This window comes from Amblyomma mixtum, chromosome 1 (assembly GCF_055824585.1).
Source record: "Amblyomma mixtum isolate Tamu chromosome 1, ASM5582458v1, whole genome shotgun sequence".
Classification (NCBI taxonomy): Eukaryota; Metazoa; Arthropoda; class Arachnida; order Ixodida; family Ixodidae; genus Amblyomma; species Amblyomma mixtum.
The window spans coordinates 87623501-87637173 of NC_143012.1; the positions used below are offsets into that span (position 1 = coordinate 87623501).

Sequence of the window (13673 nt, forward strand, 5' to 3'; positions counted from 1 at the left end):
CATTGTAAATACAATGTGTGGAAGCGCAATGCTGCGCGTCAGGACGACGTCAAGTTCCGGACTGACTACGTAGTGACCATCAGGTACAGGGGGAACAGATGAGAAAGAAATGTAAGTTGCGGCTTGAGACGGTAGACGGATAAAATCGACAGCACAAAGAGGGTGTATAACTGGGGACGGCGACTCAGCAGAAAGAGGAAGGTCAAGCTGAACAACATTAGTGGCGCAGTCAATGAGGGCTGAATGCTCAGACAGGAAGTCGAGGCCAAGAATGACTTCATGAGGGCACTGGTCCAGAACAGAAAACAGAACGGATGTATGGCGGCCAGATATGGTCACACGGGCTGTGCATAGTCCAACAACATGAGGCGTTCCGCCGTCGGCAACGCGGAGAACGGCTTTGGGTGCAGGGGTCAGTACTTTTCGGAGGCGGCGTCGTAGGGCTGAACTCATGACGGATACGTGCGCGCCTGTATCGATCAGGGCTCTCACAGGCACTCCATCGACATGAATGGCGAGCAAATTATGGTGTGCACGAAGGGCTAATCGAGAATTTTGGGACTGGGGCTGTACTGCAGCATCACCTCCAGACACTGCAGCGTCTAGTTTTCCGCTTGCGAGCGTCCGTAGGGGCCAGGAGAGGAGCGACGGCGTTGGGGCGAACGAGACTGTCGACGCAGGGGGAACGGGGAGCGGCTGGAGTGGGGAATCTGGCCGTCGACTGTAGCACTGTGGTGGGCTGGAGGGGGAGTGTAGTGGCTGGGCTGTTCGTCGTCGCGGTGGGAGCTGAGAGGACGGTATGTGCTGCGACGGGACCAATAATTTCGACAGTGGCGGGAGATGTGGCCAATGCGGTGGCAATGGAAACAAATGGGCCTGTCGTCGGTCGTCCGCAGTCGTTAGGGTTTCGGCGACGTGGAGTGAAGTACGAAGGTCGTCCAGGAGCAATCGCAGTGATTTCGGGTGGTGGTGAAGGCCGTACGGGGCTGACGGGCTGGAGACCAAGGTTTGCAAGCTCTTGGCGGACGACAGCTTGTACCAGAGAGATGGTAGGCAAGCGGTTGTCGCCATCATGTAGATGCAGGGGGGCAGGGGACATAGCTTCGAGCTCGCGTCGGATGATGCGGGTCACATTTTCTGGGGGCGCTGGAGGTTCCCGGTGTCGCAGGTCTTCACATGAAGAAGTCGCAGCCGTGTTGGGGAGGCGTGTGTACGGCTGGCTAATACGCCTGCTTTTGGCTTCCTCAAAGCGTCGACATTCCTTAATAATTCCGTCGACTGTAGTGCAGTTCTTGTATACGAGCAAGTTGAAGGCATCGTCGGCGATTCCCTTCAACACGTGGCCGACTTTGTCAGACTCGGGCATGTTGGCGTCAACTTTGTGACAGAGGGCCAGCACATCTTGAATGTACGACACATAGGACTCCGTAGATGTTTGAGCTCGGGAGGCGAGGTCCTTCTTAGCGGCAAGTGTTCGGCCGAGCGGCCGTCCAAACAATTCGCGGAGTTTCTCTTTGCACACGTCCCAGCTGGTTAGATGGTCTTCGTGGGTCTCATACCAGACCCGGGCGGTGTCTTTTAGATAGAATATTACATTTGCGAGCATAAGGGTCGGATCCCAGCGGTTGTAGGTACTCACTCGCTCGTACATGTTGATCCAGTCGTCGACGTCAGTGTTGTCGGTACCAGAAAATGTCCCAGGGTCACGAGGGAGAGAAAGAACGAGTGATGTCATGGCCGTGGCTGAAGTTTGCTGGGAGGCGTCTTGGGTCATGATGAGTGAAGGCAACTGGCGGCCGCTGCGGAGCTCCGTCGTCGGTAGACGTAGGGGAAAGCCGCACCTCCACCAAATATGTTGCGGGAAAGAATATATTTACAAATATTATGAGACGGGAGGCAGAGCGCAGGATGGAGCGACCTTTAATGGCACCCGCAAATATGGCGACCAACCCGTCGAAGAAGAAGATGAGAGATGATGATGGATATGTACAGATGAAGACGAAGGTCGCATATGGTGCTTACACTGGGCTTACACTGAAAGGGCTTGGGTCATTTGCTGTCAATACGCTTGCTGCTCAGAATCCAACGACCGTCCAAGACATCCGAAGAACTTGCCATCGTCTTGACGACCTTCAGTCCCTTCGCTTAAAAGACACCTGGGACACCCCAATTTCACCCGACGTGGACTTACGCTCCCTCATTCGCTCCATTATCCGGGAGGAACTGCACGGCTCCACCTTACCGCCAGCCGACCACCCCGCACCTCCACCACTTGTGAGACGGGAGGCAGAGTGCAGGATGGAGCGACCTTTAATGGCACCCGCAAATATGGCGACCAACCCGTCGAAGAAGAAGATGAGCGATGATGATGGATATGTACAGATGAAGACGAAGGTCGCATATCGTGCTTACAATATTTACAAATAGAAAAGAACAGCTGCGAGCGGCACCGAGAACACAGTCCGAATTTCGTTGTCGCCTTCTACTCTTCCCACGCTCTTGGTCGTCGTCGTCGTCTATCCACTTCAATATTTTCTAGTTGCTGCATATTTTTAGGTCAGGATGCAACGCAACTGCCGCGTGTTCCAGCATCTAACGTATATATGTCTTGTAGACTAGAAGCTTAGTGCTTATTGGCCAATTTTTAAATTTTCTCTTAAGAAGGCAGAGCTTAGGCAGGGTAGAACTTCAGCTATGTGATCAGACCAAATGAGCTTATTTCTTAACGTCACACCTAAATATTGGTGTTTGCTTACTTCACAAAACAAGTATATCATGTAGAAGATACGTAACCGTACTAGCACATTTCTTCCTAGTTATTCGTAGAAGCACTGTTTTGTCAGCATTGAAGACCATACCCCAACGCTCGCACCGCTCATTGATACAAACGACAGTTTTTTCAAAACAGTATGGTTCAATAACTCATTAAAAACAACGCAATCACCTGCAAACAACCTAATAGCGACATCTTCGCGCACAGCATCAACTAAATCATTCTCATAAATAAGAAACAAAAGTGGCCCCAGCACACTGACCTGGGGCACTCCAGAGGTCACTGGAAACACTCCTGATGCGCATTTGTTTTTTATTTCAGCGAACTGTTTCCGGTTTTGGAAGTAAGATCTTATTCTTCGGACAATGAATAGAGTGCACGGCGAGCAATTCTAGCTTATGAATCAGTTTTGCATGAGGCACCTTGTCGAAGGCCTTGCTGAAATCTAAGAATAACATGTCAGTTTCACCAGATGTGTCAAGTACTTGGGTAATCTGATACACTGTCAGGACAAGCTGTGAAGTAGTAGATGTGCCTTTTCGAAAACCATGTTGACAATGGGACAGAACGTTTCTTTCAGTCAAAAATTGCGCTATATAGTTTGCAACAACATGTTTAATAAGCTTACAACATGTACTAGTAATCGACACTGGATGATAGTTGGCATAATCTAGTCGGTCTCCCTTTTTATTTATCGGTACTACCCGGGCCGTCGGACAGTCCGCCAGTATTATGCCGAGTTTGAGCGTGGCCATGAACAGCTTAGTTAAAAAGGGTGCAATCTGTTCAGCATAACGTCTTAAAAAGCGTTTGAAACATTGTCCGGTCCAAAAGATTTCTGAATTTTAGCTGATAAACGTTGTTTTATTTCTACAAACTGAGACGATGCAGCTTTGTGGCTCTTCCTTAGAAGCTGTAGTTGACGTTTAGTTTTTATTGTCTCTCTCTTCAATCAGGGATTTACCCTAACCTTCCATTTTACGGGACAGCTCGTTTGGTCGAAAAGGCGTCGGCGTAGTCGGCACCACTTGTCGCAAATAAGGGGGGCTGCGCAAAAAAAAAAAAAAATATCGTGTCATGCTAGCCATTTGCCGCAGAATGTTCCGGATGATGCCATACGATTCAGCATTTCGTGCAGCATAACCTTACTCGTTAAGTTAGAGCTTAGCTCATGACAGGGATTCGAACCTGCAACCTATAGTAGTTGGCTGCATAAAAAAATTGTATCATGGCAATTTGTGATTCTAGTGATTGATGATTGATGGGTGCGTGATAGTGATGAGTTAATGAAAGCATTGTAATTAATTGGTTAGGTAAAGAAATAAAAAACTGAAAAAAAGGAAAAAGGGGGTTCAAAGGGGTCAAAATACTCGAAATGAAAAGCCAATGCTTGTTGATGCTAGCTGAGAAAGGTTAGAGTGTGTAATTTAAGAATTCATTAACCGAGACAATTGAAAAATATGAAAATGGTTTCAAAGGCCTCAAACTGCCCAGAAGGGAAAGCTTAACCCACTCCGTTATCGCCTCATGCCGTTAAGACGGAGCTTAATTAAGTGTCTTCTCCAATTTTTTACTTCGTACAAATTTGTCAGTGCAAAAGTAACCTGCTGCTTCAAATTTCTCCAGGTAATCTATTGCTTCCCCATCAGATCTTGAAAATCTTTTTATCATATTCGGTTTTGAAACTTCTTTCTTGTTCACCCACAAAGTCCAACTAAAAGAAACCAGTTTATGATCTGATATATACTTTGTTCGAATTTAACTACATCATTCCAACAATCGAGGATTGAATTTGCGCGGGCGCACTCTGATACAGTTTTCTCAAGGCTCTTAGAAAACATTAAATCTATTAGGCAGTACACTTAAACGGACAGTCTCTAGCCAACCACACCTAGACTCAAGGCCTGTGCATGTCTGCGTGGCACCATTGTTGGGAGATCTTCCTGAAATTCGGCTTCACCCTACTTGGTCGAGATTTTTTATTCTACGCTGCTCTTGGAGCTACCTTCTGAAATTAGTAAATCTAGCGAGGCACCCAGGTATACTTGTGTTACCTGATGTAATAACTGAGGTTTAATCCACCTGGCATTTCATTCAGCGGTAGATGTAAAGTTGCGAGGAAATTTTCAGCTTCACGCCTAATCGTTGAGTTAAACCTTAATTGAAATACGAATTTATATTTTACAGCCCGTTTATTGATGACATTAGATAAAGCTATGCACGATAACTCGACAGGAAGCAGATTTATGCTTCAAGAGTTATCAGTTTTCGTTTCGCTGTCTTGCTCTGCTTGCTCTCAGCGAGTTTTTAATTTTCAGCTTTGCACAGGTTGTTCAGCAACGTGTTGGGAGCAGAACTGAGAACATAACCCAATACTAGTTCGAGTGAGTGACCACGATCACAGATGTTCAGGTCTTAATTGCATTCGACACGGGAAGTCGTGAGGCTCACGAGAACTTTTTGCAGCGAAAAACTTCGCTAGGCTAGTCAACACCGAGTCTGGCGTGCGCCGTGATCAATTTCAGCCACAGCTGCGCATGCGCGAGTTCGCCGCGTGACGTCACTGCAGAGGCGCAGGTGGTCGGCGGAGCCGCCGCCGAGCGCGGCTCCGCCGATCGACCGTCGCCGTCGTTCGCGCGCTCTGCGCGTGTTTACCGAGTGTGCATCGGCGCGCGCTCGGCTTCCTCGAATGACGCTACTTGCAGCCGCGTGTTTACCACAGTTACTGCGAATGCGGAAGGAGGGCTATATAACGCGCTTGCCTACACCGTTATCGTGGTGCTCCCAGTGCGTTCATTGTGCGCGAACTGCGACAGCCGTGACGTCCAGCAAAGCATAACTGCAGCTTTTCGCTTGTATATCCAGGCTTAACCAGAGTTAAGCCACTGCCAATTTTTGTTTTGCACACGCAAAGAATGATGCTGCGTACTTTGCATCTTTCAGAATGTAGAGTATAATTACCATTGTGTGCACAACTACCTGCGGACACTTTAGTCTATACCGCGTTGCATTTTCAATTAGGGCATCATTTTGCAATTCAATTAACAGATTGTGGAGAATCAAGATTTCTCGGCAAGAATGGCAGAGGAGTTTCTTTACTGCAGCATGTGCGCAATAACCAGCAACATACGCTGACTGGTAACATAAGCTCCTTTTGCTTATGTTACCATGTTTGCTTATGTTTGCTTATGTATGCTTTCTGAAAGGGCATTGGAATCTGGAGAGATATACCTCCCACTGCCACGCTGGTTCAGCTAGTTATTTCGGATTCACTTCAAGATGTGAACTGTGTCCCGAATAAAAAACAACGGTCTTGAAATGTCTGATTTGTTCTTGTACACAATGCTCATCTTTGGAGGACTGGCGAACAATGACTTGGCCTTGCGGTTTTTGGAGTTGTCTGACATCACAGCAACCACTCCGATACCAAAGACTTCCAGTTGTTTAATCAGCAGATCAAGAAATTCCCGGAGCTGTTTCGCTTCTATCTATTGGAAGTATGTGCACGACATCTTTATTGGAAGACAGGCAGCTTTGCATAATGAAAACGTATGCAGTTTTGCTGCGTTTTCTTGGTCGGCTGTCGCACCTGTGACATAATCACGATGCTTCCAAGTGGATCCCATCCATCATGAGTGCCACGGAGCGCTCGCTCATGGTGACTTGGCGTTGATGCCAGCCTTTTTGCATAAGACAGGAAAGAAGCCTCTTGATGCCCTGTGGATGGGTTTATTCTTTAAGATGCACACATGTGTCTTATCATGTGGGGATGTGGGATCTTTAACTTCCCTGTGCTCCTTATGAATCTATAATTATGCATGACGAGATGTTGTGAGCCCGAGGCTTCAGAACAGAAGGAAATCCACTGGGCAAGTTGATGTCTTGTTTAGGAGGATTTGAAGTTGCTGCTTCACAATTTTAAGAACTTCCACTGGCCACTCATGTGGGAAGGCTGAGGATGACAATTGGTCTAGAAGTTCCACCACATGCTTCAGCAGAATCTAAAGGTGCTGTTGGTTCTTTGCAGCATCCTTGATGCATTCTTCCACCACCGTCAAAACTTTGTCGATCTGCCTCAAATCAGAGATCGAAGAAGGAAGCAGAAAGCTGTCTACTTTTCCAACCCTCATTTCTCCAAAGTATACTCTCGAAGTACGGTTTGAAGATGCCGTCACTGCACAATGCACAACTGGAGCATACTGATTTTTAAAGCTCAGAAAAAGTACGCATTTTTCGGCAACAACTTTGGTCCAGATACCGCTCACAGTGAGTCCACTCACAGCCTCTAACAGGTCTTAGAATGTGATGATGTCAATCTTCTCTTCTTCAGATGTGTGGGACTCAATGGACAAACGTATGGCTTCCCGTATAGCTTCACTGTCAAGTCTGGCGTGCTTTTCTTCTGCGCTCTCGCGAACTAACGTTTTCTGACTAGACAGGTAGGCTGGGCAATTCGGAAAGACGCTTGGGACCACGCCGGGCTTCAGTTTCCTCAACTTCAGCGATACCTCGATTACCTTCCCACTAACTCTGTCGGCGTAGCTTGTCGTGGATACGAAGTAACTTTCATGGACGTGGTGCTCACAAAGCTGTAACGTACACATGAGCAAAGATGTGTTAGACGAGAACAGCGGTTTAGCACACTATAATAACGCAGCGAGCACCCAGCACGGCCGGGTATGTGACAGGAGCTTCTGTCTTAAGCCGGTTATTTACTAGGGCAACTACAATCACGTGAATGCTAGCGAAGTTTTTTTTAGCACAAGGAACTAATTTAGGCTGCAAAAAATTATTTGTTCCACACTGAAAACAGGCCGAATGCTATCCGATTATTCGTAGCTATGCTGTCCAAACTGCCTACTCGATATAGGCATGCGTACGCAGTAATATACGGTGCTAAGTTACCTAGTGGTGAACAGCAGCACGAGGATCATGAAAGCAGAGCAGAATGCGTTCTTACCACAGTGGACTTCGTCGGATTGAAGCCTTTCCGCGACACAGCCTTTGTCCACGCTGCATTTCGAGCCGGTTTCGACGGGAACCTGTACACGCGCTCTCTGGGTCCGTTGGCGTAGTCAGAGCGACAGTTTGGTGCACAGCAGCACCTAGACAATGTAGGTACTATCGGCGTAAAATAGTTTAGTTTTGGGGGGTTATGTCCGAAAGCGACTCAGGCTATGAGGGACGCCAGGGTGGAGGGCTCCGGAAATTTCGACCACCTGGGGTTCTTTAACGTGCACTGACATCGCACAGTACACGGGCCTCTAGAATTTCTCCTCCAAAGAAATTCAACCGCCGCGGCTGGGTTTGAACCCGCGTCTCATCGGCGTAAAATGAAACGCATAAAACGAAACGCCAACAGCGGAACGCCTGGCAATAGGCCCATTTGAGGCCACCTGCCTGTCATTATAAGAGAGAGGCGCGAATTTCCGGTTCGCGATAGTTTACTTCTATTTTCTTTGGCGTTCGTTTTCTTGCTTTGCCACTGGAGCGCCACGTTCATACAACTGATCACACATTGCAGAGGGCTTTATTTTGCTTACACCGATGCTATGTTATCAGCATCTGTTTGCGATGCGAACAGCGCAGGAGGCCGATCGGAAACGGTCGGTGTTCAACGTGACGTTTTCATCGCTCTTTTTTAAGGCGAAAGCTTTTAATGGATCATGCTGTCGTGACCAAGACGTGTTAGCAAATTTGTCCGCGTCTCAGATTGGTCGAAATGGTCGTGACGTCACTGCGCGCTAATAATGACGGGTGTCCATCGAAATATGTGACAGTTTCTGCGCAATTTCCTTTCCTCAAATACAATTTTCGACCCGCGTCCCCCGAGATATGTGAGACAGTTACTGCGGAATTTCGTTTCTTCAAATACAATTTTCATTGTCTTCATTACGGCCCCTCTTTCTCTTTCTTCTTTCACTCCTACTTCCTCCCTTCCTGTACGGTGCGGTTCAGGTGTCCACCGAGATGACAGAGAATTACAGCCATTTCCTTTTCTCAAAAAGCGTTGCGTTCAAGGGGCAACGCATCGCGCCGAACGGGTGGTGGCGTTCCGTGGACTTCGTGGCAGCGCTACAACAGGCTGTCGCGTTCCACTCCTAAAGGCAAAGATTAAGCGTCATTAATTGGCAGTTGATTAATGCACCAACAGAATGTGCAGTGAACAATCGCGTAGCAGAATGCAGCACTCGGGCTTTCGCCTTTCACCACTTTAGCTGCTAAAGTTCCTCGTAATTTTTAATCGCTCTTTTTTCTGATAATGAATGTGGCGCTTCAGTGGCAAACCAAGAAAACGAACGCCAAAGAAAATAGAAGCAAACTATCGCGAACCGAAAATTCGCGCCTCTCTCTGATAACTACAGGCAGGCGTCCTCAATTGGGCCTATCACCACGCGTTCCGCTGTTCGCGTTTCATTTGACTCCGATAGTACCTCGCCTGGAAAGGACTCTACAGAACTGCTCAGAAACACAGCAAAAAGAGTTCTAAAGAACGCGCGCTGACAATGTAAACCGCGACACGCCACTGTTCCATTTCCATTTGCTCGCGTTCCCATTGGCGTTCCGGTTCGCGTTCCAGTGGCGTTCCTGTTAGCGTTCCAGTTAGTGGAAACGCGTTCCAGTTCGCGTTGATTACGCTATCAGCCGCCGATCTTTCCCCTCATCTCACTGTTGTGACGTAGGACTGTGGAGAGGGGGACTCGCGCAGGCCTTCTTTCGGTCTAGGGGGTAATGACCTAGCGCATCTGCTGCCAGTCTATACCAGGTAAAATCCTCAGCTACAATCATGCTTTTGATTTTAAAAGTTTGGAAATGATGACACGACTTCTGCATGAAACATGAGCATCCGGGGGCCGGTAAACAGCACGACGCAATAATGTGCGCCCTCCCCGCGATACTTTCACCAACAAACTTTGATGGTTATTTATCTGTTCTTCAATGATTGTATCGGTGTTCAGTTTCGCAGCGACAGCCCCTACTCCTCTACGTGAGCCCCTATGACGTCTGAACAAATGATAGCCCGGCGGCGCAGTTCCGCAGTCATGAACCAAGTCATGAGTAAGGTTTCTGTTTTGACACATAAATCGGTATCGTAAAGTATCAGGTTTTTTAGCTTTTCTGCTATGTTTGCTGTGCTTCCAGCATTCATGTTAAGCGGACAATACCGGTCTTTCTTTGGGAGCTAGCTTGAGGATTCGGTGAATGAACGTAAGCTTGCATTGGTGCCTAGGGACTCGTCACGCTTTGCGGGTGCCCTACGGTCTCCAGTTATACCATCCCTTACAAAAAACTGGCAATCGGCACTGATTTTATTATTTACTAACATTGCGTTTTTACCCGCATATTTTTCTTCTTACGAACTTGACTCTACCTGTTTTCGCTTTCTGAATGAGTCTGCACAGTAGTCGTTTTGAATGTATACTCCAGATTGTTGGTTTTTCATACTCTTAAAAGAGCTTGTTTTTCTCTGTAATCCTGAAAATAACGCATTACCGGGCATTTAGAAGTGCGCTTATCCAGTCCATGAATTCTGGCTGCTGAAGAACAGTGCTCACCATTTTTTTTTTTTTTTTCAAGAATTTGTTAATCACTTTTTTCGCGTAAAACCAATTCAGATATTTGGTTCTCCGGCTATGCTGAACACCAAAAGATTTGATTTCCGATTCCGATCTTCCATATTCGCAAGCGCCTTGCGACGTTTGCATGCGGTCTACCTCGGTGGTGTTATTTTTGCTAACAGTTACCTGTCTCTTTTATTATCCCCGGACTTTACAATCTTACCAGGCTACAATATCTTGGAGATACCGGCATTAAGCTTACAAAGACCACACGCAAACAGTTGTTCCCGTTTTTCAAAGGAAGACATAAAACAATCCCCTTGAGGTGGCAACTTGGTACACGAAATCACGACCGATGCTCATCTATTTCCAGTCACTTTGAAGGTATAACCACACCAGCATGTCCATCATCATCCGTCTGCAGAACTTGTCCTTGGCGGCAACCGCTCTGGACATCCGCCGCTACTTCGAGGGCCTCAACATCCCGCACGGCGGCGTGCGCATCGTGGGCGGCGAGAAGGGCGACGCGTTCATCACTTTTGGCAGCGACGAAGATGCGCGCCAGGCCATAGAACGCGACGGCGGCAAGATCAAGGAGGTGCGCGTCAAGCTGTCGCTCAGCTCGCGCGCCGAGATGCAGCGCACCGTCGACCATGCGCGCACCCATGCGCCATGCTCCGTTAAGGAGGAGGATCACAGCCGTCTCAGCCCACACGAGACCTCGAGAATACCGCCGAGGAACCGCTCGCCGTCTAGACGCCGGATGTCGCGGTGGGACCGTAGCCACAGCCGCTCACCTCCGTACAACAGGGACAAGGACCTATCGCGGACCAGGCCACCAAGCCAGCACGGCGGGCCGCTCCGCGAAGCTGACATGGTCATCATGATCAAGGGCCTTCCTTACAAAACCAGCGAGCAAGACGTATTGCAGTTGTTCCCCGGTCTCAGTGTTCTGGACATCATTACTGAACATGACCCCAGTGGCCGCGCTACCGGAACTGGCTTTGCGGAATTTGTCGACAAGAGAGACTTCGAGACTGTCATGAACATGCAGCCGCGCGGAATTGGCCACCGTTGCATCGAGCTTGGTAGGGGCAGCCGGGACGTCATGTACGCTGCCAGAATTGGCGGAAGTGTAGCCCCAGACTCCACGCCGATGAACCGGAGCTACGAAGAGCCGCCCGTTTTGCACGGAGTGAGTCCGGAACGTGGGCCCGAGCTTGCCGCTGGACCCGGTCACAGGCCCGGTCCTATGCACGACCCGGGGATAGGTCTGCCGGGCCCGGCTTATGGGCCTGACCACTCGCTCGATCCGCCTGGACACACCTGCGTCTCTATGCTGGGGTTGCCGAGCACCGTCACCTACAGGGACATCGCTGACTTCTTCGGTACGCAGGGCGTCATTCCCCGCGCCATTCACATAATGTTCGGCGAGAACGGCATTCCCACTGGCTTCGCTTTCGCCGAGTTTGAGAGTCACGCCGACTGTGAGAGGGCATTCCTACAAGACGGCGCCAACATCGGCTCTCACGTGATAGCGCTCAAGATGATTCCCAGCAGCGAAGTAGCGCAAACGTTTGGCAGCCAGCCGCGTCCCGTCGGCCGGCTGAACGGTCGCCTAGACGGGCGCCCTGACAGCCGCTTCGAGGGTCGCTTCGACGGCTGCCTCCATGAGCGCGGTGACGGCCGACCCGACGGCTGGCGTCCGGGCTTGATGCTGCCCGAGGGTCGACTCGAGCCAGCGGCTGGGCCCCCTCGGGAGTGCAGTGTGTCCCCGGCCAAACGGCCGCTGCTCGAGCGTTCCTCGAGGCCTCCATTCTTACCCGAGCCCCGCCGGGGCCCGCCGCACCCAGAGCGGGGCAGGCCTCCGCTGCGGGCGCCGCGCCACGAGAAGGCGCGCATGGACAACTTCGGCAAGCCCGGCTGCGTGGTGACCGCCACCAACGTCCCGTACCGCGCCAGCGCCGACGACATCATCCGCTTCTTTCACGGCTACGAACTGACGAAAGAGAATATCATGCGCCGCTTCGACGTCTGGGACCGGCCGACGGGGGACGCGCGGATCGCCTTCCCCACTCCGCGAGACGCGCAGGAAGCCCTCGCCAGGTTCAACAACCGGCAATTGCTCGGCCGAGCGATATCGCTGGGCATACTGTAAACTGCCTCTCGAGCTGCTGGCAGTCGAGTTCTGTTCATCCGCAAGTCATGAGAATTTAGAGGTTTAAGAGTCAACATACCCACTATTCGAAATCACCGTGCCGTCTTCGTGTGCGTGTGTGTCAATATACCCAGTCACATAGCCAACATACCCACTCGTGGAAATCACCGTGCCGTCTTCGTGTGTGTGTGTCAACATACCCAGTCACATAGTCAACATACTCACTCGTGGAAATCACCGTGCCGTCTTCGTCTGTGTGTGTCAACATACCCAATCACATAGTCAACATACCCACTCGTGGAAATCACCGTGCCATCTTTGTGTGTGTGTGTGTGTGGGTGCTTGTGTGCGTGTTGGCCTGCGTGTGTGCGTCAGTGTAAAGCCTGCCGCTGTCTTGTAAGAAAGGGTTCTTGTATTTCCTTGTTACACAATCTGTCAATTGGTCTCAGATGAAAAAGAGCAACTGCGGACGCACCACTCGGTGATAACGAACGAAGAGGTGCAGTGACCTCGCCCAGACAAGTCCAACATTCTCGGATAAAAATGTGAAAAATTGGCAGACACTGTTATGGAAATATTGAAAGAAATGGTTCATTCTTCTGATATGTCGCAAAATCTTTCTGTAAAAGTGTTGCCATTTATGGCATCGAACAGTCAACACTGCTGTAGAAAACGAATGGGGAACGCTTTTGACGCCAGCAAGAACGCTAAGAGGAAAAAAAATATAAGACTGCCGTCTGGTTATCTGCGGATATATTGATTGTTACAGTAAAACCTTACGTAAGATGAAAAAATTGCGTTCATAAACGATTTCCTGTTCAAAAATGCTTGTGTCCAGAATTGTTCGGTATGGTTGAAAAACGCTCCCTTCCAGCCAGCGCGCGGTCCAAAGGGCACTTCCCAGCTCCCCTGAGATCCTGAAAAGATAGTGTCGACTAGAAAAAATAGTAAAAAAGTGGCATTGAAATTGAACCTAACCGCCAGCCAAACGTATCTAGGCAGGCTACAAGATCAATCGATGCGTATGTGCCGATGTGGTTGAGCGTTTAAAGTTGAAGCATTAGTTAGCTAAGAGCGACACATTGGCTGCGTTAAAAATGAAATCAGTGCACACGGCCGGTAATCAATCAATGGCCGCAACACGTAAAGTTACAATACCTATTACACGTGGTGTGCCTGCTGG

At 49.3% G+C, this 13673-nt stretch overlaps 1 protein-coding gene and 1 pseudogene across 1 annotated transcript; one reads left to right on the forward strand and one right to left on the reverse strand.

The window, feature by feature from the left end:
- Positions 1-6618: 6618 nt before the first annotated feature.
- Positions 6619-10274, reverse strand: LOC149367127 (uncharacterized; annotated as a pseudogene).
- A 458-nt stretch (positions 10275-10732) lies between these two features.
- On the forward strand, positions 10733-13398 carry LOC149367128 (heterogeneous nuclear ribonucleoprotein F-like). Its single transcript, XM_089566620.1, has one exon. It carries the CDS (start codon positions 10733-10735, stop codon positions 12488-12490), a length of 1758 nt encoding a protein of 585 aa, XP_089422746.1. The 3' UTR covers positions 12491-13398.
- The last annotated feature ends 275 nt before the right edge of the window (positions 13399-13673 follow it).